The sequence below is a fragment of the Amblyraja radiata genome, chromosome 2, assembly GCF_010909765.2.
Source record: "Amblyraja radiata isolate CabotCenter1 chromosome 2, sAmbRad1.1.pri, whole genome shotgun sequence".
NCBI lineage: Eukaryota > Metazoa > Chordata > Chondrichthyes > Rajiformes > Rajidae > Amblyraja > Amblyraja radiata.
In genome coordinates, this window is record NC_045957.1 from 106,466,121 (window position 1) to 106,493,955 (window position 27,835).

At 46.1% G+C, this 27,835-nt stretch overlaps 1 protein-coding gene across 1 annotated transcript in view; it reads right to left on the reverse strand.

Moving 5' to 3' along the window:
* LOC116985242 (ATP-dependent translocase ABCB1-like) overlaps positions 1–27,835 on the reverse strand; it is a 172,758-nt gene that overhangs the window by 27,760 nt on the left and 117,163 nt on the right. The window contains exon 21 of the mRNA XM_033039890.1: positions 281–381. Within this exon, the coding sequence (XP_032895781.1) occupies positions 281–381 (101 nt within the window). The remainder of the gene's footprint in view (positions 1–280; positions 382–27,835) is intronic.

Sequence of the window (27,835 nt, forward strand, 5' to 3'; positions counted from 1 at the left end):
GCTCAGCAGTCTGCGTACCATTTGGGGCTATATGTGGATTATCAGCTCAGTATCAAAACTGAAGCACCACCCTGTCCCTTTTCCCCTTCAAAATTATTTTTCAAATCATTATCCAAATCCACTTTAAATTATGTCGCTATTCATGGCTCAATTGTCAAATAAAGGATCCAAGCAGCAATAACATATTGGGTTAAAAATATTTTTTAACATTCTGCTTTATTCTTCTGGCTAATAAGGACCCCTTTATACCATCAACCAAATATCAATGGTCTCCTGTTACCTGTATGGAATAGCCATGCTACTTTTGTACATTTGTTCAAATTTTTTCTCTCTTGTTAGAGCTACAACAGTTCGAATGTTTTCAACTGCCTCTGTAGCAATCTGGTGAAGATGAAGAAAACAATGGTTAAATAATGCGGCATAAATGGAATTGCCTACAACACAATAAGCGGCCTCTGCAGTCCGTCTGTCTTTTATTATTTTATGTCTCGCTTGAGTGAGTTATAGTGGTTTTTTTTTAACTGGGTATGTGTGTGGGGGGCGGGGGACGGGGGTCGGGGGGTAGGGTGTGGGGGAAACTTTTCAAATATTTTCCCTGTACGGAGGACCCGACCTTTTCTCTGTCGGGTCTCCGTTGTCGTTGGGGCCTAGTACCATGGAGTGGCCTCCAACCGGAACAACCTAGGGCACCAGTCGCGGAGCCTGCGGACTTACCATCATGGAGTGGACCGAGTTCGGAGCGGGAGGAGCTGTGGTGCTGCGGCCCGACCCCGGAGATTTGGAGACTCCAGCTGCAGGTCTGGTGGACGGTAACACCGGGAGCCCGCAGGTCCCTGGTGAGAGACCGCTTTTCGGGGCTTCCGCAACAGCGACTTCTCCCGCCCGAGTTGCGGGGTTGAGGATGACCTGGAGGGAGGCCTTACATCGCCCGGCGCGGCTTTAAATGGCCGCGGGACTTGCTAGTGCCCGCCGGGGGCTCAAACATCCAGACCCGGAGTGTGGCCTTGCATCGCCCAGCGCGGCTTTAATGGCCGCGTGACTTATTTACCATCGTCCGCCGAGGGCTTTGACTCTGACATCGGGAGGAGAATGGGGAATGCAGGGGAGAGATAAGACTTTGCCTTCCATCACAGTGAGGAGATTCGCTGCGATGGATGTTTGTGTAAATTGTGTTGTGGCTTGGTTCTTCTACTTGTTTGCATGACTGCAGAAAACAAATCTCGTTTGAACCTGAATGAGGTTCAAATGACAACAAATAAATTGTATCATTGTATCATAACAGCAGATTTTTCAGAAGTGGGCTTCCAAATCCCAGTCTCAACCATAGAACATATAACAGTACAGCACAGGAACGGCCCTTTGGCCCACAATGTTTGTCCGTACATGATACCAAGTTAAACTGATCTCATCTGCCTGCACATGATCCATATCCCTCTATTCCCTGTACCTATCCAAAAGTCTCTTAAATACTTGCAATACTCGAAATGCGGCTTAATCAGTCCTCAGAGCTGTATCATGACTTCCTGACTACTGTATTGAATGCCCCTAGTTATGAAGGCATGCATACCATATGCGCAACAGGGACAGTCCCCCAAGTCCTCACCTTTCACCCCATCAGCCGTTGCTTACAGCACATAATCCTCCACCTTTCCCCACCTCCAACGGGATCCCACCACTAGCCACATCTTCCCATTTCCACCCTTTTCCGCTTTCCGCAATGACCGTTTCCTCCGCTCATCCCTTCCACCCCAAACTGTCCCCTCCCCAAGTACTACCCCCTGCAACATATGTCCTTATACCTCTACCCTCGCCTCTGTCCAAGGACCCAGACAGTCTTTCAGGTGAGGCAGAGGTTCACTTGCACCTCCTCCAGCCTCATTTACTGTATCTGCTGTTCCACGCGTGGACTCCTATATATCGGCGAGACTAAGCGCAGGCTCGGCGATCGTTTTGCTGAGCACCTCCGCTCAGTCCACCTAGACCTACATGATCTCCCGGTTGCTAAACACTTTACTCCCCCTCCCATTCCTGACCTTCCTGTTCTGGGCCTCCTCCGCTGTCAGAGTGATGCCCAATGCAAATTGAAGGAACACCTCATATTTTGCTTGGGCAGCTTCTAAACATCTAAACCTAAATTTTAGTAGTTACTTAAGTTATGATGTCGGATGGAAGCTGCATATCCAAATCTCGTTGCACTTATGTGCAATGACAATAAAAGATATCATTATTATTATTATTACATCCCAGCGGTATGAATATGGAATTCTCTAACTTCAAGTAATCCTTGCTTTCCCTCTCTCTCCACCCCTCCCCATCTGAATTCTCCAACTAGTTTCACTGTCCTTCTGATTAAATTTTACAGATTGTTTGCCACGTTGTCACCTTCCCCTCAGCTGACAATCAACCATTCTACATTTTCCTTGATCTCTGTCCCCTTTGATCTCTCAGGTGTAGGCGCAGGAGTAGGCCATAGGTGCAGGAGTAGGCCATTCAGCCCTTCGAGCCAGCACCGCCTTTCAATGTGATCATGGCTGATCATCCACAATCAGTATCCCGTTCCTGCCTTCTCCCCATATCCCCTGACTCCGTTATCTTGAAGAGCCCAATTTAGCTCTCTCTTGAACGTATCCAGAAAACCGACCTTCACCGCCCTCTGAGGCAGAGAATTCCACAGACTCACAACTGTGTGAAAAACTGTTTCCCCATCTCCGTTCTAAATAGCTTACCCCTTATTCTTAAACTGTGGCCTCTGGTTCTGGACTCCCCCAACATCGAGAACATGTTTCCTGCCTCTTACCCATCCAAACCCTTAATAACCTTATATCATATGTTTCAATAAGATTTCCTCTCATCTTTCTAAATTCCAGAGTATATAAGCCCAGCCGCTCCATTCTTTCAGCATATGACAGTCCCACCATCTCGCGAATTAACTTTGTGACCCTTCGCTGCACTCCCTCAATAGCAAGAATGTCCTTCCTCAAATTTGGAGACCAATACTGCACACAATCAGTGGCGGACTGGGTCTAAAAATATTGGTTGCCAGGAGACAAAGGGGGCCCACTTCATCAGGTGCCCACATTATATAGGGGGGCCACTTGCCATCGGGCAAGCTGACACCCTGGCCAGTCCGCCACTGCACACAATACTCCAGGCGTGGTCTCACTAGGGCCCCATACAACTGCAGAAGGACCTCTTTGCTCCTATAATTAACTCCTCTTGTTATGAAGGTCAACATGCCATTCGCTTTCTTCCACTGCCTGTTGCACCTGCATGCTTACTTTCATTGACTGATGAACAAAGACCCCCCTGATCCCGTTGTACTTCCCCTTTTCCCAATTTGACACCATTTAGATAATAATCTGCCTTCCTGTTTTTGCTACCAAAGTGGATAACCTCACATTTATCCACATTAAACTGCATCTGCATGCATCTGCCCACTCACCCAACCTGTCCGCCACCCTGCATTCTCATAGCATCCTCCTCACAGTTCACACTGCCACCCATCTGCAAATTTGCGACTGTTACTTGTAATCCCTTTATCTAAATCATTAATATATATTGTAAATAGCTTATTTTCACACCTCACCTTTGCATATCTCTATGTCTCCTTCTCTGCTGACTCATTTTGAAGAAGGGCCTTGACCCGAAACATCACCCATTTCTTTCATCCAGAGATGCTGCCTGTCCCGCCAAGTTACTCCAGCATGTTGTCTATCTTTAGTGTAAACCAGCATCTGCAGTTCCATCCTATATATATGCCTTCTTTACAACCCTATCTACTTGTGCTGCCACCTTCAATGAGACATTTATATCCTGGGAAAACCTATCTATACCTCTCATAATTGTATGTACTTCTATTAAGTCTCAACCTCCAAAGTTCCAGGGAAAATCCTGAATTTATCACTAGGGCATGTGGCGTGGAAAAGCATATTTTTCTGAGTTGGTCAATACTGCAACATATATGTGGCTGAATGGGAGATACCAGAGAGTAATGGTGGATAACTGTTTGTCAGGTTGGAGGCCGGTGACTAGTGGGGTGCCTCAGGGATCTGTGTTGGGTCCACTGTTGTTTGTCATATACATCAATGATCTGGATGTAGGTGTGGTAAATTGGATTAGTAAGTATGCAGATGATACTAAGATAGGTGGTGTTGTGGATAATGAAGTATATTTTCAAAGTCTACAGAGAAATTTATGCCATTTGGAAGAGTGGGCTGAAAGATGGCAGATGGAGTTTGATGCTGATAAATGTGAGGTGCTGATAAGTGTGAGGTGCTACATCTTGGTAGGACAAATCAAAATAGGACGTACATGGTAAATGGTAGCGAATTGAGGAATGCAGTAGAACAGAGGGACCTAGGAATAACTGTGCATAGTTCCCTGAAGGTGGAATCTCATGTAGATAGGGTGGTAAAGAAAGCTTTTGGTTTGCTGGCCTTTATAAATCAGAGCCTTGAGTATAGAAGTTGGGATGTAATGTTAAAATTGTACAAGGCATTGGTGAGGCCAATTCTGGAATATGGTGTACAATTCCGGTCGCCAAATTATAGGAAAGATGTCAACAAAATAGAGAGAGTACAGAGGAGATTTACTAGAATGTTGCCTGGGTTTCAGCACCTAAGTTACAGAGAAAGGTTGAACAAGATAGGTCTTTATTCTTTGGAACACAGGTTAAAGGGGGTCTTGATAGTTCTTTAAAATTATGAGAGGGATATACAGGGTTGACGTGGATAAGCTTTTTCCATTGAGAGTAGGGAAGATTCAAACAAGAGGACATGATTTGAGAATTAAGGGACAAAAGTTTAGGGGTAACATGAGGGGGAACTTCTTTACTCAGAGAGTGGTAGCTGTGTGGAATGAGCTTCTGGTGGAAGTGGTGGAGGCAGGTTCAATTTTGTTATTTAAAAATAAATTGGATAGCTATATGGACGGGAAAGGAATGGAGAGTTATGGTCTGAGTGCAGGTAGATGGGACTAGGTGAGAGTAAGTGTTCTGCACAGACTAGAAGGGCTGAGATGGCATGTTTCCGTGCTGTAATTGTTTTATGGTTATATGGTTATATGAATTTGTGGTAAGTTGTCCTATTACCGTCAATTCTTCTTCTTTTTCTACTTAGTCCATCAGGATCCAGGATAGCCGGCTTCCAATTTGATTTAGTGCATTCTCTGGTTTAATGTGAGAACAACGGACTATTCCACAGATAGGGCAAGCAGTATTTTCTAAATATTTTTGGAGCTACTGGCCCAATGTTCTATTTTAGCAATAATCTAACATGCTCATATAATTTGGAGGCAGAAGGAAACTAAATGGATTAGAGAAGTGAGACCAGAATTGGGTCATTCATGTAATGTTAAAATTGTACAAGGCATTGGAGTAACTCAGCGGGTCAGGCAGCACCCGTAGACGGAACAGATAGGAACATAAGGGTCCTGATCTGAAACAAAGCCTATCTATTCCATCCATACATGCTTCCTGATGCACTGAATTGCTCTAGTGCTTTGTATTTTGCACAGGATTTCAACATCAGCAGTTCCTTGTGTCTCCATTTTACTACCTCATTGGTAAACTCCAAAACCACAGCTGAGTGGAAAAAAACACAAACTTGAACCAGAAATGATCTTAAAGAGTCTGGATCCACTTGGATATTCCATCTAGTCAAAAGGGAGAATCAAAAAGACATACGGCTCGAAAACATGCCCTTCAGTCCAACTTGTCAAGGATGAGCAATATGCTAGTTCCATTTGCCTGCGTTCAACCAATATCCTTATAACCCAACAGCATCTTAAGAACCTGTGAGGAAACCCGAGGACCATAGAATGTGCAAACTCTTCACAGATGGCATTGGGGGGTCGGCGTTAACTCAGGTCACTGAAGCTGCAAGGCAGCAATACTAACTGCTGTGGCACCATGCAAAACAACGCCTTCAAAGACAACTGTTTCCCACTCTTTGTACATGCACAATGGCATTCTGGGAGTTAGGGTGATTAGGAAAATAATGTTAAAGTCACAGGCAAAACTGCAGAAAAATTAAATATCAAAAAATATCACTGTTAAAATAAAAAATCATTTGTATATTTCAATAATTACTAAGGCGATGGATTGCAACTTAGAAGTAATTAGAAATAAAATAAAAAGTAGTACTAAGTATCTAATTAACTCATTAAATCGAAACAGGGACTTCCGATGGCGCCATGGAGCAGTAAGGGCGCTCCATTGAGCTCCACTCCCGTTAAAATCGTGAAAAAGCCGTTTTGGAAGACAGGATCAATTTAAAAATACTCACTGGAGCTATCTGACGTCGAGTAAGTGACGTCATCAGAAATCGCCGCAAAATAACGGGGATTAACGGCAGTTTTAAATAAGAAAAAATAATCTTCCTCAGAGACCTGCTACAAGAAGCCATCTTAAAGAACTCGGCAAAACTCTGCAAACAGCAGCAGAAAGTTCGGAAGAAGAAGCTGAGTCTCAAAGGTTACCCTCTGAAATGGCTTCGAAGGAGAAACAGATGGAACAAATGGAACAATCGGTAAGAGCTTCAGTTACCAAAGACATTTCTCAAATGATACTGGATGGAAACGTCACACTGGAGAAAAATCTGTCTCTAAAAATTAAACATGGTAATGATGAAGTGATTGAGCAATTTGCTACTCTAAAGAAACGTGTTAAAGAAGTTGAGGAGGCGTTAACTTCAGAAATCAAGCGGGTTGAAAGAGTCTGCAATGAGAAGTTTGATTCTATTCTCAAGACCACTCAAAAGTATGACAATTATGGAAGAAATGGATGCTGCAATAAGTGAGATGTCTAAGGAGATAAAGAGACTGAGAAAGGCACAAGAATCTGCTGGGGGGCAACTTGCTAAAATGACTGACAAATGCTTGGACTTGAAAGCGAGATCGAGAAGGCAGAATTTAAGAATTGTTGGAGTAAAGGAAGGGAGGGAGGCTGGAAAGCACCCCCGAGAGATTGTTGCTAACTTAATTAAACATGTTTTTAAGCTGCCGGAAAACCCGAGAATAGACATGGCACACCGGGTTCGACGTGCTCAGACAAGACCCGAGTCCCCCCAAAACAGATTATTGTGAAATTTCTCAACATCTCTGCATTGGAAGATATAATGAAACAGATTCCGTACGGATCGAATATGACATACGAAGGGGATAATCTTAGTTTCTTCCGTGACTATCCAGCTGAAATTGCCAAAAAAAGGAATATGTTCACAAAGACAAGACACATTTTGAGAGGAATCCCTGGTGTAAGATATGGAATAATGTATCCTGCAAAAAATGAGAATTACCTATTGTAGATGACATGTGCATGTGCCTTTAACATAGTGACCTCACCACTACTAACCACTCCCCATATCAGAAGTATAATTGCAACCTCCCCACCCATTGATCTCTCTCTAGCTCCTGTGACAGACCACGTACAGCTAGGGCAGCAACGTTTGTGTATTACCAATAAATAGAAGTAAAGACAGTGTGTTTAGAACTACTCTTTACATGGTGTCACAATCGTGCCTCTGCGCCTCCTGTTTGTCGGGTTTTATTTACTTTTAACCCAGTTCCCTATCCCTTGTTCAATCTCCCGTGCCATGGCTACCTCTTGCCGCAAGCCCGATGTGCTTGTCTTCGACTCGGACATTGCCCATCGGTGGGGTGTCTTTAGACGCGATTTCCAGCACTACGTGACGATCGCCCATCCTGCTGCCACCGCTGAAATGCGGGCTTCTCTGCTCCTCAACCTGGCTGGTCCCGATGCCCTGGAACGATCTGAGTCGTTTGTATATGGTGCAGGTGAAGATGCACGAGACCCGGTATGTCTTCTGGCTAAGTTTACCGCGATGTGCGACATTCCCTCTAACTGTATTTTAGAGCGTTTTAAAATGTTCAGCCGGCGTCAGATCCCTGGAGAGTCAATTGACAACTATATCGCCGCGTTGCGACACATGGCCAGGCGTTGTCGCCTGGACGCTCTGACCCCCGATCAAGTGACCCGGGACATCCTAGTATATGGCCTTCTAGATGTAAAGCTAAGGGCTGAACCTCTGCGGAAGCGCGACCTGTCTCTGGACGAGGCTCTGCACGCCTCCCGCATGGCTGAGGCTGTCGCCTCGGCACTGTCGCCTGCTGATCATGAAATTAACTTTGCCAGTGCTGCTGGCCGCCGGTGGAACGCTGGCCCGCCACAGCAACAGGGTTTCCCTGCACCCGGGGGCGGCAGCCCACGACGTTGCCCCAACTGCAATTTTTCCTCCCATCAGTTTAATGTGTGCCCTGCTTTGGGCAAAACATGTAATTTTTGCAGGAAGTTAAACCATTTCTCTGCAGCTTGCCGCTCCCGGGGCAAGCCAGTCCCTGCTCCACGGAGAATGTTAAACAACCTTGCTCAGGCTGATAACGAGATTGGTTACTAGTACCAGCCTGACGAACTCCCTTTGTCTGATACCAGTTCTTCCCAGGGGGAGACCAGCATTTTTTCACTCTTGGTGGATGCACATGCCCTGATAACGGACCCCTCGGTTAGAGTTACTGTCAATGGCTCGACCTTCTCCGCGAAACTCGACACGGGGGCCGTGACAAATGTAATGTCAACAAGCCTTTTCAAAAAGATAAGAGCCGATGAAATAGTGACTGTTGACAACTCCCGCCTGCATGCGTACGGGGGAGGCGTGCTCGTTCCTGTGGGAAAGGCAACCCTGCACTGCAAGGTCCTGCAGGCCTCTCGGCCCCTCACTTTCTACCTGCTGAACTCTGACGTTACCTTGCTGGGTGCCCAGGCGTGCCAAGACCTCGGCTTGGTCTCCTTTCACCGTGATATCCACCAGGTGCGGACCCTCATGGACCCCCTGCACGAATACCCCGACCGTTTCGACGATAAGCTGGGAAAGCTGCCCAGCCGCTACAAGATTGCTGTCGACCCCAATGTTAAACCTGTGATCCGCCCGCCGCACCGCGTCTCCTTCGCCATGAAGGACAAGGTGGAATCGACGCTGCTCGACATGGTCACCATGGGCATCCTGAAAGAGGTGAGCGATCCCCCCCGGTGGGTCTCCACCATGGTTGTTGCCGCGAAAAAGGACAAAAGTGAAATCCGCATTTGCATCAACCCCAAGGACCTGAACCTGGCCATCAAACGCCCGCACTACCCAATGCGAACAGTGTAGGACGTCGCTGCACAGGTCGGTCCGGTGCACGAGCGATCCTCCTACCTGACTACCTTCAGCACGCCTTTCGGAAGGTTCCGATTCCTCCGCATGCCATTCGGGATTAACTCTGCCAGCGAGGTATTCCAGCGAACCATGGAGCAGCTGTTTGCCGGTCTGCTGTGTGCTATCATCGTTGACGACATCCTGGTCTACGGTAAGGACGTGGCTGAGCACGACCTCCACCTCCGTCAAGTCCTGGACCGGGCCCGTGATATCAACCTCAAGCTCAACCCTAAGAAGTGCCATTTCCGCGTCCCGGAGGTCACGTACGTGGGCCACGTTTTTACTGCCTCGGGGCTGAAGCCTGACCCGCAAAAAACGGCTGCTGTCTCCGGGATGACCTCCCCCACCGACGTGCCCAGCCTGCAGCGTTTCCTGGGCATGGTCAATTACCTGGGGAAGTTCATCCCCGACCTCAGCGAGCTGAGTGCGCCCCTGAGGGAGCTAGTCAAGAAGGACACTGCCTGGGCCTGGTTCCCGCATCACCAACAAGCTTTTGATGTCCTGAAGTCTAGACTAGTCAGCACTCCAACTCTCAAATTCTTCGTTCTGCAGCGTCCCATCGTTCTCACCTGCGACACTTCCAAATTCGGTCTTGGTGCCGCCTGCCTGATAGCCTGCAGCTGCCCGTTTCCTATGCCTCCCGCACCATGACCCCGGCCGAGCAGCGCTACGCTCAGATTGTGAAGGAACTGCTTGCCGTGGTATTTGCTTGCTCTAAGTTCAAGGACTACATTCTGGGCAACAACTTCACGATCGAGACCGACCACCAGTTGGTCACCATCCTAAACAAGCCAATCCACGCTGCCTCTTCCCGGCTGCAGCGCTTCACTTTTAAAATTGTGCACCGCAAGGGCAAGGACATGTTCGTGGCCGACACGCTGTCCCGCGCGCCACTATCGTCCACTGATCGCCACCCCTACGAGTCGTCTGACCTGATGGTGCTTAACGTTAACATTGTGCCTTCACAGCAGATGCAGTCCCTGGTCAAGCACACTGCCATGGATCCTGCCCTGCAGCAGCTTGCCGACGTCATCCGGCAGGGCTGGCCAGACCGACGTTCATCCTTGCTGGCCGGTGCCGAGCCCTACTTCCTGGTCCGTGACGAGCTTGTCCTGCACGACGGCGTGGTGGTGAAAGGACACAAGGTGGTTGTGCCCGCTGCGCTGCGGGACCACTATTTTCAATCCGCCCACCGCGGTCATCCTGGGGCCGAGGCCACTCTGTCCCACGCCCAGAGTCAGTTCTACTGGCCCAAGACATCCGGGAGAGGGTCTCCGCCTGCGCTACCTGCAATAGCCTCGCTCCCCATCAGCAACGCCAGCCGTTTCTGCAACAGCCTGCCCCTGAACTGCCCTGGATGGCTGTCGCCACTGACCATTTTCGAGTGGCGTGGCAAGCACTTCCTGATCCTCGTTGACTCTTATTCCAGCTGGTTCGAGGTCGACCAGCTGCACTCCCTCTCCTCTTCGGCCGTCATCGGAAAGCTGCGCCGCCACTTCGCCACTTTCGGCTCCCCGGCGAGCCTCCAATCTGACAACGGCAGCCAGTTCACCAGTGCCGAGTTTCGGGGTTTCGCTGCCAGCTGGAACTTCCGACACTACACCAGCAGCCCAGAGTACCCGCAGAGCAACGGCCTGGCGGAGCGCGCTGTCCGCAGTGCTAAGGACTTGCTGGAGCATTGCAGACTGTCCGAATCCGACTTTTACCTGGCCCTCCTCAATCTTCGTAACATCTCCCGCGACCCTGCCTTGGGCTCGCCAGCACAGCGGCTGATGGCTCGCACTACGAGACCTCCACTCCCTGTGACCCAGAAGTCCCTCGTGCCCTCTGTCCTCCAGCCAGCTGCTGTCCAGGAGCGCATTGCCCTCAAGCAGGCAGTGCAAAAGCGCTCCCACGACCAGTCCTGCCATCCCCTACCGTGTCTGTTCCCCGGCCAAGTCGTCCGGATGCAGTCCCCCTCCGGTCACTCCAAGCTTGCCACCGTCGTTGGTGATGCTGGTTCGCCGCGGTCCTACTGTACCTGTTATTCGTACCATCTACCGCCGGTCCCGCCAACATCTGCGGCTTGTCAACGAGCCCCCACCACCGCCTGCCGGCCCTTTCTCCCCTCCGTTGTCCGCCACACTGCCTGCCGCCCCACGCATGCCTCGGTCCCTGCCATCTCAGCTCTTCCAGCCCCGCTCTCCACCAGCCAGCCCTCGCTCGCCTGCCCGTCCACCCGCTGCTGCGCCTGCATCCCCTCCTCTGGCTCCGCCTGCTCTTTCTCCTCCGGGTTCCCCGGTTCCGTCACCCGCTCCCGCTCCGGCCCCTGCTCTTCCTGCAGAGGGGGAAGATGGCGAGCTGCGCACCCGGTCCGGCCGGCAGGTTAAGCCGCCTGTCCGCTATGGTGAATTTGCTTAGCTGTTTGCTCCTCTGTTTGCTTACCTGCTCATAGCGCACGAGACATGGTCGCCCCGTCACTACTGTATTGCTTTTGTTTCCAAGGGGAAGGATGTAGATGACATGTGCATGTGCCTTTAACATAGTGACCTCACCACTACTAACCACTCCCCATATCAGAAGTATAATTGCAACCTTCCCACCCATTGATCTCTCTCTAGCTCCTGTGACAGACCACGTACAGCTAGGGCAGCAACGTTTGTGTATTACCAATAAATAGAAGTAAAGACACAGTGTGTTTAGCACTCCTCTTTACACCTATCTCAAATGAACGTGCCTTTACGGACCTAGAAGTGGCATTTAAATATGCACAAGATATCGTAAAGGAGAACGACTGAGAACCAAGAATTGCTCCCTTAGAATATTACAGAGGAGAAACGGTGAAGATAAGATTTTTTTTAAATAAAATAACTTGTTCTCATTAAGATGGCGGAATTTTACACGAGGCGTTGGCCAGACATGTTATCTCCCTGGAATGTGAATTTGAGGTCGCACGCTATGTTTCACCTTGAATGAAGGACTTAAAGAAAAACAAAACGAAGTCGGGGAACATGGAAAACAAAGTCGAGCCTGAGAACATGGAAAAATAACACAAATGGACTTGAATATAAAAAAGCTTGATTTAAGAATTAAAAAAAATATATAACCAAATACAGTGGCTTGCAAAAGTATTCATACCCCTTGAACTTTTCCACATTTTGTCACGTTACAACCACAAACGTAAATGTATTTTATTGGGATTTTAAGTGATAGACCAACACAAAGTGGCGCATAATTGTGAAGTGGAAGGAAAATGATACATGGTTTTCAAATTTTTTTACAAATAAAAAACTGAAAAGTGTGGCGTGCAAAAGTATTCAGCCCCCTTTACCCTGATACCATTAAATAAAATCCAGTGCAACCAATTGCCTTCAGAAGTCACCTAATTAGTAAATAGAGTCCACTTGTGTGTAATCTAATCTCAATATAAATACAGCTGTTCTGTGAAGGCCTCAGAGGTTTGTTATAATGTCTTTATTTTATATAGCACATTTTTAGTCAACTTGCATTGACCCCAAAGTGCTTCACACAATTACTTCCATACAGACAGGCAAAGGTGGGTGAAGTGTCTTGCCCAAGGACACACACAGGCAAAGGTGGGTGAAGTGTCTTGCCCAAGGACACAACGACAGTATGCACTCCAAGCGGGATTCGAACCAGCTACCTTCCGGTTGCCAGCCGAACACTTAGCCCATTGTGCCATCTGTCGTTGTTAGAGAACATTAGTGAACAAACAGCATCATGAAGCCCAAGGAACACACCAAACAGGTCAGGGATAAAGTTGTGGAGAAGTTTAAAGCAGGGTTAGGTTATAAAAAAATATCCCAAGCTTTGAACATCTCACGGAGCACTGTTCAATCCATCATCCGAAAATGGGAAGAGTATGGCACAACTGCAAACCTACCAAGACATGGCCGTCCACCTAAATTGACAGGCCGGGCAAGTAGAGCATTGATCAGAGAAGCAGCCATGGTAACTCTGGAGGAGCTGCAGAGATCCACAGCTCAGGTGGGAGAATCTGTCCACAGGACAACTATTAGTCGTGCACTCCACAAATCGGGCCTTTATGGAAGAGTGGCAAGAAGAAAGCCATTGTTGAAAAAAAGCCATAAGTCCTGTTTGCAGTTTGCCACAAGCCATGTGGGGGACACAGCAAACATGTGGAGGAAGGTGCTCTGGTCAGATGAGACCAAAATTGAAGTTTTTGGCCTAAATGCAAAGCGCCATGTGTGGCGGAAAACTAACACTGCACATCACCCTGAACACGCCATCCCCACTGTGAAACATGGTGGTGGCAGCATCATGCTGTGGGGATGCTTTTCTTCAGCAGGGACAGGGAAGCTGGTCAGAGTTGATGGGAAGATGGATGGAGCCAAATACAGGGCAATCTTGGAAGAAAACCTGTTAGAGTCTGCAAAAGACTTGAGACTGGGGCGGAGGTTCACCTGCCAGCAGGATAACGACCCTAAACATACAGCCAGAGCTACAATTGAATGGTTTAGATCAAAGCATATTCATGTGTTAGAATGGTCCAGTCAAAGTCCAGACCTAAATCCAATTGAGAATCTCTGGCAAGACTTGAAAATTGCTGTTCACAGACGCTCTCCATCCAATCTGACTGAGCTTGAGCTATTTTGCAAAGAAGAATGGGCAAAAATTTCAGTCTCTAGATGTGCAAAGCTGGTAGAGACATACTCCAAAAGACTTGCAGCTGTAATTGCAGCGAAAGATGGTTCTACAAAGTATTGACTCAGGGGGGCTGAATACTTTTGCACGCCACACTTTTCAGTTTTTTATTTGTAAAAAAATTGTATCATTTTCCTTCCACTTCACAATTATGCACCACTTTGTCTATCACATAAAATCCCAATAAAATACATTTACGTTTGTGGTTGTAACATGACAAAATGTGGAAAAGTTCAAGGGGTATGAAAACTTTTGCAAGCCACTGTACTAATATAAAATAACTAACCAATATCACTAACCTACTTTTAATGTAGAATGTAACAATGACTAACTCCCGTGAGGTGGGAATAGGGGGGGGCTACCTCACGATGTTAACTAACCCCTAAGTTTAAAGATAATGAGCTAAAATTATAGATATATACTAACAATATATTAATTAATTAAAATGTTCATAATAGAACTAGTCTAAGCTCTGTGTAAATGAGGGGGGAGGAGATTCAGATACTTGGAAAGAATCCAGGAGTCTGACTGTTTAACCCCTTGGAACCTGCTGTTGTTTAAGATAAACTGGAGGAGGAGCCATCTTGGGGAACGGCTGCTAACCAGCAGCCGTCCGTTTAATTCACTTTTTTTTTGTAGTTCTAGTGAGTCCTGTGTTTTGTTTGTGGGGGAAAGACTTTTTAATGTGGGGGGAAGGGGGTAACTATATTTCTAGGTCCCTACCTGGTCGGTGAGACAGCTTTTTCTCCGGGCTGCCCCGTCCTCGTGGCCTACCAGCGGGTGTGGAGCGCCGTTTCCTGGCGGGGACAGCCCAGCACCTCGGCTTCGGTGGCGGCACAGCGCTGGAGCGCTATCGCGGAACGGAGCGGGCGATGCCTTGCCTGGGTCGCCGCGCTGGATCGACGTGCTGGAGCTCCGGTGAGCTGTGACCGTCGAGTTCAACACCTCCGGTCTGCGGGTCTGCGGAGCGGGTGGCGCCGACTTCAACATCGGGAGCCTGGGAGTTTCAAACCGGCGCGGCCTTGTCGGCTTCGGAGGCCGCGGTCTCCGGCAAGGAAGCGGCCGTTCCAGGTGGCCCAGCCATTGAGAGGACTCTCCCGACGCCGGGGCAATAGCACCCGGCGAGAACGGCCAGGAACATCGGGCCTCCGTAGAGGCAATAGCGGAGGCCTCAATAGGCCTGACTTTGGGAGAACTGCGGATGGGGACTGGACATTGTGCCTTCCCCCACAGTGGTACCCACTGTGGGGGGATGATTTTTGTGTGTAAGTGATTATTTCAGTTTGTGTCCAAGATGGCTGTCGGAAGGGAGAGTGTACGCTGGCGCTGTTTAGCTGCCGCTGCTCTCTCTTCACATTGTGTTTTTGATTTTTTTGTCTTTGGATCGAATTCTGTCTTTAATTTGTGTATTGGTGATGTCTTTATTATTTATTTTACTCCGATTATATGTTTTTTACTCTTGTTAAATTCTGTAAGGTGTCCTTGAGACTTTTGAAAGGCGCCCACAAATAAAATGTATTATTATTATTATTATTATTATAAAAGTTTGGGACTTAAGTGGGGAATGTAAGGTAATAATTGTTGGGGTATAGGTATATATGGGTATATAACTAACATATGGTAAATTTTAGTATATATTCAATGCTAGACCACTTGGAGATGCATATAGATAATTAGAACCCAAATGTTTTTTTTCCCCTTTGGATATATTTCACAGCCTTTCGTCCTTCTTACAATATTTGGTCAAGGGGGCGGGAGCTGAATGTATAGCAACAACGACGGAAGCCCATAAATACTTATTTACCACCATTAGGTAGTTTCTTTTTATTAAGGTATCCTTCTTTAGATACTTTAACACCACTTTTTTTTAAATTATTACTATTTTTTCATCACCACACTCTTTCTTGTCAGTTTTAAGGTTTACTTTGGAAAGGAGATGTCAAATAAACACAACAGTTCTGGACGACCACTCAACACCTAGAGCTCTGAGGTACTTGGTTGCACCATATGACTTAAGGCTAACAAAATGATTCACAATGCAAGACGATAAACAAAAGAAGACTGGAGGAATCACGTTTTGTAGGTGGAATATAAGGGGCACTAATGAACCAATTAAAAGGGGCAAGATCTTCGCCCAATTAAAATCACTCAATTTTGACATAATTTTCTTGCAGGAAACACACCTGAAACAACAAACACAGATAAGATTGAAGGCAAATTGGATCGGGCAAACATACTATTCCTCATTTACTTCTAAATCTAGAGGGCTATTATTATTCGTAAAGGTATACCATTTAAATCCAAGAACATCATATCAGATAAAGAGGGGAGGTAGGTTATAGTTACGGGAGAAATTCACTCCACTCCACTTACTATGATAAACATTTATGCGCCTAATTTTGATAACCCTCAATTCTTTAATAAAATTCTGGATATGATTTAGAAACATAGAAAATAGGTGCAGGAGTAGGTAATTCGGCCTTTCGAGCCTGCACCGCCATTCAATATGATCATGGCTGATCATCCAACTCAGTATCCTGTGTAGATCAGTGCATGCTCCTTTAACATAGTGACCTCACCACTACTAACCACTCCCCATTATCTTCAGTATAATTGTATCCTCCCCACACCTCTCTCGCTCTCTAGCTCCAGTGACAGACCACGGACAGCTAGGGCACAGTGTGTGTATTAAAACAATGTTTGTAATAAACTAGTAGTGAAGACATCGCGTGTTTTAAGAGTCTTTACATGGTGTCACAAAGTTGAACCTTGCGCCTCCTGTCTATCGGGTTTTTATTTTTTGTTTGCTTTTCTCCCAGTTCCTTCTTTTCGCTGTTGTTCACCCTTTATTTACCATGGCGAACTCGTGTCGTAAACCTGACATGCTGGTGTTTGACTCAGACATCGTGCACCGGTGGACTGTCTTCAAGCGCGACTTCGAGCATTACATCGCGATCGCTCATCCTAATGCCTCCCCTGTGGTAGAGGCACATCTGCTCCTCAACCTGGCTGGCCCGGAGGCCATAGAACGTTATGAATCGTTCGAGTACGGCGATGGTGAGGATGCTCGGGACCCGGTATGTCTTAGGGATAAATTCACCGCGCTCTGTGACATTCCCACTAATTGCATCATAGAACGGTTTGTTTTTCACCAGGCGCCAGAACCCCGGGGAGCATATCGACTCCTTCATTGCCTCATTGCGTCACCTGGCTCGGCGTTGCCGCCTGGACGCGGTGACCCCCGACCAAATGATCAGGGATGTCCTAGTTCACGGTCTCCAGGACGAGAAGCTACGGGCAGAGCTCTTGAGGAAGCCCGACCTGACTTTAAACGATGCTTTGCATTCCTCTCGCATGGCTGCTGCTGTCGCCTCCGTATCTCCACCTGTGGCTCAGGACATTCACTATGCCGGTGCTACTGGACGCCGGCGGAACGATGGCCCGCCACGCCAGTGTAGCGCTCCCGCACCTGCGAGGGACAGCCCGCGTCGTTGCCCCAACTGCAACTTCGCCAATCATCAATTTAATTGTATTGTATTGTATTGTATTGTATTCAAATTTATTGTCATTGTCTCAGTTAGAGACAACGAAATGAATTTCCCTTACAGGCAGTATCATAAAAATAAAAATAAATAAATAATAATAAATAATAAAACATATTAAAAATAAAATAGAATTTTGCCCTGCGCTGGGGAAAACTTGCAATTTCTGCAGAAAGCTCAATCACTTTTCTGCAGCATGTCGCTCTCGTGGCAGGCCTGTCCCTGCTCCAAGAAGGAGTCTAAACAACCTTACTGAGACTGATAGCGCTCATGGTTCCCAGTACCATTGTTTTCCAAGGGGAAGGATGTAGATCAGTGCATGCTCCTTTAACATAGTGACCTCACCACTACTAACCACTCCCCATTATCTTCAGTATAATTGTAGCCTCCCCACACCTCTCTCGCTCTCTAGCTCCAGTGACAGACCACGGACAGCTAGGGCACAGTGTGTGTATTATAACAATGTTTGTAATAAACTAGTAGTGAAGACATCGCGTGTTTTAAGAGTCTTTACATCCTGTACCTGCCTTTTCTCCATACCCCCTGTTCCCTTTAGCCACAAGGGCCACATCTAACTCCCTTTAAATATAACCAACGAACTGGCCTCAACTACCTTCTGTGGCAGAGAATTCCAGAGATTCGCCACTCTCTGTGTGAAAAATGTTTTCCTCATCTCGGTCCTAAAAGATTTCCCCCTTATCCTTAAACTGTGACCCCTTGTTCTGGACTTCCCCAACATCGGAAACAATCTTCCTGCATCTAGCCCGTCCAACCCCTTAAGAATTTTGTAAGTTTCTATAAGATCCCCCCTCAATTTTCTAAATTCTAGCGAGTACAAACCGAGTCTATCCAGTCTTTCTTCATATGAAAGTCCTGACATCCCAGGAATCAGTCTGGTGAACCTTCTCTGTACTCCCTCTATGGCAAGAATGTCTTTCCTCAGATTAGGAGACCAAAACTGTATGCAATATTCCAGGTGTGGTCTCACCAAAACCCTGTACAGCTGCAGTAGAATCTCCCTGCTCCTATAATCAAATCCTTTTGCTATGAATGCTAACATATCATTCGCCTTCTTTACTGCCTGCTGCACCTGCATGCCTACTTTTAATGACTGGTGTACTGGTTTCAGAGTTTAATTTTCAAAATGTGATAATAGGGGAGGATTTCAACTGTGAGATCCATATTTAGATAAATCTGCAAAACACAAAAGGAGTAGTATAAAATAGTAAGATTAAACGAGAACTTACCAGTTTGAAGTTTGATCTGTATTTTATGAGGAGTTACGATGAGGGATTACGTGAAGAACCCGCTCAGTGCGCAGGCGCGGCATACTTCCAAGCAGCGGTGTGGAATCACAGATAGACACAGTTATTTTGAAGTCAATATAGTAAAGATAAGGAGACATCAATTTATTAGTTTGATCCATATAATGAGGGTGGGAGCGGAGGGCACGTAATCCCTCATCGTAACTCCTCATAAAATACAGATCAAACTTCAAACTGGTAAGTTCTCGTTTAATCTTACTATTTTACTTCGGAGTCACGTGAGTGACTACGTGAAGATTTCAAAGCTCTGTGATTTCAAACCGTGTAACAGTTTCATTTCACTCACTGCCGAAGTTCTTGAGGGAGGAAGTGTTATCGTAATGAACCAATGAGTCTATTTGTAGAAAAACACAATGGTATTTTTTAAACAATAACAACAAAGAATTAAGTTGCTCCCCTGGGCTTAAATTAAATATTTGCAGTTCGTAAATCTTTACTGCAAATAAACCAGGTTTTGCCAACGGCTTATTATAAAATTTCTGAACGGTCTTTTCCCTTCCCACCATCCTGCTGTAGCCAGGATGTGGTGTATAGGCATGTCCATTCTTTAGCCGTCGACATGGATGCTGCCCTGGTGGAATAAAATTTGTACATGTTAGTGTTTATCCCAGCAGTTTCTAGCACCTGCTTGAGCCATCTCGCAATGGTTTGGCTCGTACCCCACCATAAGGTTTTTGTGACTGACCCACAAGGCTTTTCATCTCCCTCGAATATTCTGGTTGTGTCTATGTAGGATAGTAGGTAGGTCATGGCACATAACCGTGGTTCTGGTGGGTAAGCCACGACTGGATTAGGTGTTCCTGGTCTGCTCTGTTTGACCAGTCGCTGGATAACGACAGATCTGGTCTGGAGCTGTGATCATGTTGTCCAGTCGCAATAGGTGTAGTGACTGGACCCTCTGAGCGGATACAAGTGCCATCAACCTAAGCGTCTTTAGTGTAGCTTGCTCGAGGCCGGGGGATCTGGCTGGTGGCCATTCCCTGAGATATGTCAGGACCACACTGATATCCCAAATATGGGTATACCTGGGCTTAGGGCTTGATATTGTAAATGCCCTTCATCAGTTTTACCACCAGTGGATGGGATCCCATCGCCTGTTGTCCTGCCGCTGGTTTGAGATAAGCAGAAAGAGCACTCTGAGCTGTGTTGATGGCACTGTAGCTGATCCCTACATCGTGGTGTAGATGGCCAGGAACTCCAGTATGTTGGTGGCTGTAGCTGTTGCGTATGTTGTCCATGTTTCCTGGCAGTACTTCTCCCTTTTTTGATGCTGGTAAGTACTGCCTCTTGGTGGATGTTCGAAGGGATGCCGACATGGTGGTGATGGTTTGTTTGGACAATCCCAGTTCCAGGTAAGGTCTGTTCAAACTTGCAACCCTGCATTTTAATTTTCTCATGGCATGGGTGTTTAGCTTACCTGGTAGGTAAGTAGCTGATAGCCAAATATGTCTTTCGACATACCATTGCCAAATCATGTTGACCAATTTGTCGCATGATAATGATTTTATGCCACCCATATGGTTAATATAAGCCATCACCGTAGTATTTATCAATTTGTAACCGAACATGCAAGTGCTGCATATTAGATACATATGCTTTTAAACCATAAAAGGCGCCCAACATCTCTAGATAGTTAATGCCCAGTGTAAGTAGTAATGATGACTCTAGTTTAGTCCATCTACCATTTGTGCTGGATATGGAGTTAGTCGCTCCCCAGCCTTGAGCACTGGCATCTGTTTGAATAACTAAAGTAGGGTTAGTGATAAAGATAGGGCTGAAACTATGCCAAACGTTTTCTGCCCACCACTGTAGCTCTGATATTGCTTCAGTGGGTAAGTTCATGACACGATCATAGTGACCTGTATGTCGGTTTATTGCCCGTACCTTTGCTCTCTGTAAAATTTTTTGATAGTGCAAAGGTCCGAATTGTGTAGCCGGAAATGCTGCTACCATTTCCCCAATTACTCTTGCTACTTGTTGAATAGTTGGTCGCTCGTTGACCATTAATTTGTTGCATGATTGTGCTAATTCAACCATTTTTGCCTTTGGCAAGGTAACAGTCATATGGACTGAGTTAATTGTGAAGCCCAGGTAGTCCATGATAGTGGATGGCTTCAACTTAGATTTATCTGGATGTAGGACGAACCCGAGTTTCGAGGAGCTGTTTTGTAGCTGATACTGCTGCCACAGCCAATTCCATCGTTTTCCCTACTATGAGAATATCCTCCAGATATGCCATGACAATATGTTTTCTTAGTATTGCCATGGCTGGGTTCAATATTTTGGTGAATAATCTTGGGCTGAAGTTCGCCCATAGAGCAATGCTTTGTACCATCCAGATAAATTTTAGGTATCTGCGATGATCCTTGTATATGGGTACTAGATAGTAAGCATCTTTAAGATAAATGCTTGCCATGAAGTGTCCTTTGGAATTCAGTTGTTTGGCAGTAACATATGTCTCCATTTTGAAATGTATATACTTAACAAATTTGTTTAGTGATGTTAAGTCAATGATGATGCGACAGACACCATCTTTTTTGGTTTTAGTGAATATATTCGATACAATTTCCAAAGGTTCATGTTTGGTCTTTTTGATGACCCCCTTTGTGATAAGTCTCACCAGTTCAGCTTGTCCCTCACGTTTCTCTTTGACGGAGGGAGAAATACCCTTTGGGGCCATTGTTGAACTGGCGGCGTTTTTTCTGACATGAATTGTATTTTATATCCTGTAATGTTGTTGAGTATATACTTGTCACTCGTGACCATACCCCATGCTTCTTTAAACAAGTGTAATCTCCCCCCTGTTAATAAAGCACCCTTATTCTCTATATGCTGGTAGGGACCAGACCCACCTACCTCCATGGTTATTGGCGATTCTGTTTCTTCATTTTCCTGAAGATTTTGTTCTGACGTGCTGGCGATGTTGGGGGAGGCGCATTTTCCAGAGGGTCCGCTGCGGGCCCTGATCTGAAAGATCTTTGGGGATAATGTGCGGACCCCAAGCGTTCACCAGTCCCATATTGCGGACGTCGACTGGTGGATGCCATGGGGTGCTGCGACTTGGGTATCGGAGGTCTTGGTTTGCTCGTCCCGGGGCCTGCCCTCATTAGGCCGATGGTTTTTGATGCTTCCTGCATCTCCTTCAGTTGTTATTGAAATCTTTCCCAAATGGCAGCGCGTCCGTCTCCGCAGCTGGGGCTTTACACAAGCTAGCAAATTTGGGATTGAGGGCAGGTCTTATGTTTCCCTCTGGCGATTGTTGATCTCAAATTGTGTGGTACACATTAATGCCAGCACATCCTGCTGGCAGGTATCCATCTCCTTGGTCTCCACGGAACGAGCAAAGGCTGTGATGGCTGACGTCAGGAGCCTTAGGATCCGCTGTAGCTTGAGTTCTTGGGTCTGGATGTGTGACCCACATGCCCCCAGATTTGGCTGTTGACACTTTTTACTTTGAGGGCCTCACCGTTTTCTGGTGCTGTGTTGTTTCAGCACCTCAGCGAGCACCTTTTCCAGTAATGGTTGATGCTGGCCGCCATTCTTGGTTCCAGCGGTGCTCCAGCCCGTGGGGTTGCTACAAGCGGTCCATCACACCCAACAGCTCTTCATGTTCCTGCACCCCTGGCATACTCCCGAATTCGTCCGCCTGCCCCTGTTCCAGACCAGCCCAGCCCTGGTCACCAATGCTAGCCTCCAGTAATGAGGGAGCAGAGGGCAGTGCATGAGGCACTGTGGAGGGGGTGCCTGACCTCCCTCCGCGAGAGCGCTCTTTCTGCGCATCTCGCTGGAGCTGCTCCAATTGCTGTTGGATGCAGCTCAGGCGGCTGTCTCTCCTCCATTTAGGTGGAGACATGTCCCCGTCCGACGAATCGGACGCCACCGGCCGGATGCCTGTTCGGATGGCTAGACATCCAGCCCGCAGTTCAGGCACTAGCGGGACTGGGCTCGGCGCGGTGATGGGGATAGCGGGGCGCCCGGTTATTGTTCCTACCGCCTGTTGCTGCCCCCCTTGCAATGGAACGCTCCTCCGCTGGAGTCGAGCGGGGGACAGGTTCTTCTGGAGCTTTTGCCTTGCTGTAGCGAGAGCGCCCCTCAAGCAGCGCGTCTCGCAGGCACTGCTCCACGAGCCGCTCCAGCGGCTCAGGCGGCTCTCTCTCCCCCCGTGCGGGTGGAGAGATGTCCCGTCCGACATCGGGAAACACCTGCCGGATGCCTCTCGAGTGGCTATGCGTCCAGCCCGCTGCTTCAGGTACTAGCGGGCTGGCCTCGGCACGGTGTCGGGGAATTACGGAACACCGGGTAACGCTCCTACCGCCTGTTGCTGCCCCCCTCCCCAACGGGAAAACGGGGGACAGTTTTGTTCCAGAGCCTTTTTCTCTGCCTGTAAAAACACAAGCAGAAAAAGGCTCACCTGTAAAAGAAAAACCCGACCTCAGGGTACTCACCTGATGGTCCGGTTCATGCTGTAACGAGAGTGCCTAGCTCCCGTTGCAAGCCGCTGTTGCACTGCTGGCGTAATGCCGCGCCTGCGCACTGAGCGGGTTCTTCACGTAGTCACTCACGTGACTCCGAAGTAAAATCTAAAACGAGTGAACTCCTAAATACATATATAAAAAATACAAATATAACAGACGTATGGAGAATTGCTAACCCAGTTGGAAGGGAATACTCGTTTTACTCATCGGTACATAAAACTTACTCACAAAATTAATTCCGTACACAATCAACCCTAAATATCATAATAGCATTATTTCTGATCACTCCCCGTTAACTTTTTTATTAAAATTAGAAGGAATGATGGATAAAAAACCATTGTGGAGGTTTAACCACCAAATTCTAAACAACCCACAAGGTAGTACAGGTACATATTTAAAACAACAGATGAAACTCTTCTTCGAGACTAACGATACACCAGGTATTTCACCTTCCTTATTATGGGAAACTTTCAAGGCATTTATCAGAGGAGTTATAAGTTCATATCAAGCTTTCCAAAATAAAAAGAATAACATAGAACAATTGCAGCTAGAACAAGAAATTAGACAATTAGATCTAGATAATGCCCAAGACCCAACCATAGACAAACACAATAAGATAACTTTATTGAAATTTAAATTATATACATCTAAAATCGCAGCAGATAACATTAAAATTACAAATTTCTTAGGTAAGTGTAATCTTCCAAAACTTAATTTGTTGGAACTAGAGGAGTTAGGAGCTCAGATTACACTTAAAGAAATAGAAGAAACAATAAACTCGTTGAAAAATGGTAAAACACCAGGACCAGATGGTTTTAGTAATGAATTCTACAAAAGATTCCACAAGATAATTTATCCGCGCCTACAAAAATTATATACTCATGCTTTTAAAGAAAACACATTACCAGAAACATTAGCTGAATCAACTATTACACTTATACCAAAAAAAGATAAAGATCTAGAAGAACCAGTTTATATAGAGCTATAGCACTCTTAAATACAGATCAGAAAACACTAGCAAAGACTTTAGCGAGAAGACTGAGTAAATACGTTAGTAAACTAATAAACCCGGATCAAACGGGGTTTATACCTAAAAGATACTCCGCCAATAATTTGAGACGCTTGTTTAATATAATCTATCCACAAAAAACTGAAGAAGGCATATCAATTATTTCATTGGACACAGAAAAAGCATTTGATCAAGTAGAATGGCAATATCTGTATAAAGTATTGCAAAAATTTAACATGGGAGAAAATTGGTTCTCATGGGTAAAATTATTATATGACAAGCCGACTGCTAGAATACTGACTAACAACATGTTATCTTCAAAATTTCAATTATCAAGGGGCAATAGACAGGGGTTGCATTATCACCCCTGCTATTTGCCCTTGTGATAGAGCCTTTAGCAGAAAATATAAGAAGCCATCCGAATATTCGGGGATATAATACCAAAGATTCAAATAATAAAATCTCACTATATGCAGCCGATGTATTATTATACATTACAAATTCGCATGTTAGTATACCAAATATACTAAATTTAATAAAGGAATTTGGCTCCTTTTCGGGATATAGAATAAATTGGAATAAAAGTGAAATTATGACGTTAAAACCCCAAGAGTCGACACACCTGTTAAAATTCCCCTTTAAAATTGCAACAGAAAAATTCAAGTATTTGGGTATCCAAATTACAAGACAATATAAATCACTATTTAATGCTAATTTTACGCCTTTATTAACTAAATTGAATGTGTTGATTAAATTCTGGAAAACCCTGCCGATGTCTTTAATAGGCAGAATAAATGCTATGAAAATGATTTTTCTACCACAAATATTATATCTATTTCAATCAATACCAATATACTTACCAAAAAATGTCTTAAAAAAATTAGACTCCAATATTACAAACTTCATATGGGACTACAGATCTCACAGAATCCAAAGAAAACACCTGTGTAAACCTAAAGAATCTGGGGGACTGACACTTCCGAACTTATTGGTCGGACAGCTTTGCCCAACAGTTTGAATGGATAAGAATGGAGAAAGAGGATTGCTCTCCTTTTAATATAGGAGCGATCCTCTTCTCCCCGATAAAATTAAACAATACAATATATAAGAAGAACCCAATTATCCACAACACAATACGGATTTGGAAACAAATAAAACTAACTTTGAAATTAAGAAACTTATTGCTTTTTATCTCCAATAGTTAATAATCCCTCATTCAAACCATCTCTCACTGACAAAACATATACCTATTCGGAAAGATTAGGAATTAAAAGGATTGGAGACATGTATGAAATGGGATTTTTTTTTATCATTTCAACAATTACAATTAAAATACAACTTGAAAAGTAACCAATACTTTAAATACCTTCAAATTCGAGACTATTTGAAAAAACACATACAAGGATATCAAATTCTAACCCTAGATTTATTAGGTGAAGCAATGAACATTAAGGCAGAATCAAGCAATTTAATATCACATTTATATACAGGTGCACAACCTTTTATCCGAAGATCCAAATAACGAAAACCTCCGAATAACGGACATTTTTTCGGTCCTTGAAGAAAGGTCCTTGAAAACGTTCACCGAGGGCGGCCCGCAGAGGTGACAGCGGTACCTCCGGTCGGTCCTCGAAGAAAGGGGAACTAAATCCCCATTCATAAAAGAGAAGGTGAGGGTATATTGCGCGGGAGGGTTAATAATTGACAATATGCTGCTGCCTGCCCGCTGAGTTAAAAAGTTCCCACGGTAGACTCACGATACACAGTGTATCGTGAGTCTTGCGTGGGAACTTTTTAACTCAGCGGGCAGGCAGCAGCAGATTGTCGCTCCCTTCAATTTCACCCCACCTACACCCCTCTGCTTCCCGGCCATGTGTGTGACCCCTTCCCTCCCCTCTCCAGCTCCCTGCCCATTGCACCGGCGCGGGGGCTTTGCACTGTCTTCACGTAGGCAACGCCAGCAGGTCAGTGCCAGTCACCGGAGACGTCAGGACCAACGGGACACCGACCCCCAGGCCCACCGCAAGCACGGAGATCCCAGAGACCCACAGCCAGCAGCAGCCCAGCCCCGTTCCAACTCCAGAGGAAAACTGCAAACTGGCCGGAGACGTCAGGACCACCAGAAGCCGTTCCCCGATGGGCCGCTACGGCGACAAGTGGCAGTTCGCCCACAGCCCGACCTGCGCCCCCTCATCGGGACACCGACCCCCAGGCCCACTGCAAGCACGGAGATCCCAGATCAGCAACTCCAGCCCAGCCCCGCTCCAGGTACGTCTTGTTCTTGGGGGGGCGCAGCTCGGGCTGTGGGCGAACTGCCACTTGTCGCCATAGCGGCCCATCGGGGAGCGGATTCCTCTGGAGTTGGACGGGGAGGGGGGTATTGTGCTGTTTGATCGCCCCCTACTATCCCAGGGACAGGGAGACAGGACATTCACCGAGGGTGGCTCGCAGAGGTGACAGCGGAACCTCCGGTCGGTCATCGAAGAAAGGGGAACTAAATCCCCATTCATAAAAGAGAAGGTGAGGGTATATTGCGCGGGAGAGTAGGAATCCCAAGACAAAGTTGAGTGAGCGTTCACCGAGGGTGGCCCGCAGAGGTGACAGCGGAACCTCCGGTCGGTCCTGGAAGAAGGGGGAACTAAATCCCCTTCATAAAAGAGAAGTGGAGGGTATATTGCCCGGGAGGGTATATCGCCTACCTGGAAGAAACCGGACATTTTTTCCAGGATGTCGTCTGCACACCAGAGCTCACCAAAGCGCATGTTTGGCGCTAAACATGGCACGCCAAAGCTCACGTTTGGCGCCAAACGCACGTCGCCTCTGCTGCACACGGATATAAGAGTGTGAAAATGTCGCCTTAGGCCGCCTAAGGGCATGTAGCCCCGCTAGAGTGAAATGAGTGCGAGAGGTGATTCAATGCTGCGGTCACATTTACAAATTCAGGAATTCATTCAACACACTGCATTTCATACAGACATTTATTCTGCAAGAAAAAACTACATTGAAGACTCAAACTCGCGTCCGAGGAACTGACGGGATCAAGGCGCAAACTCGCGACCTTGCGGATATGAGCCGAGCACTCTACCACTGAGCCAGCCATTAAAATCTACGCTAAAAAATTTCCATTCCGAAGGCCGACAAATTCCGAATTACGAAAAGTGTCTGGTCCCAAGGCTTTCGGATAAAAGGTTGTGCACCTGTAATTTCATTTTAAATATTGAATTACCATCGGCAGAGGCAATCAGAGCAGATTGGGAACAAAAATTACTGATAAAAAATTCTGAAAGAAACATGGGGAAAATACCTGATATACATACATAAATGTTCGATTAATGCAAGACACAATCTAATTCAATTTAAAATCTTACATAAATTATACTACTCGAAAACTAGACTGAATAAAATCTATCCAAATATCTCTCCCATCTGTGATAAATGTTTATCTGAAAATGCCACTATAACACACTCTTTTGTCTAGTGTATAGAACTTCATAAATTCTGGAACAAAATTTTTGAATTTATTACAAAAACTATTTAATATAATTATTATTTTTTATTATTATTAAAGCTTTATTTCAGACACAGGTCCATATAACACATCAAACAGTAC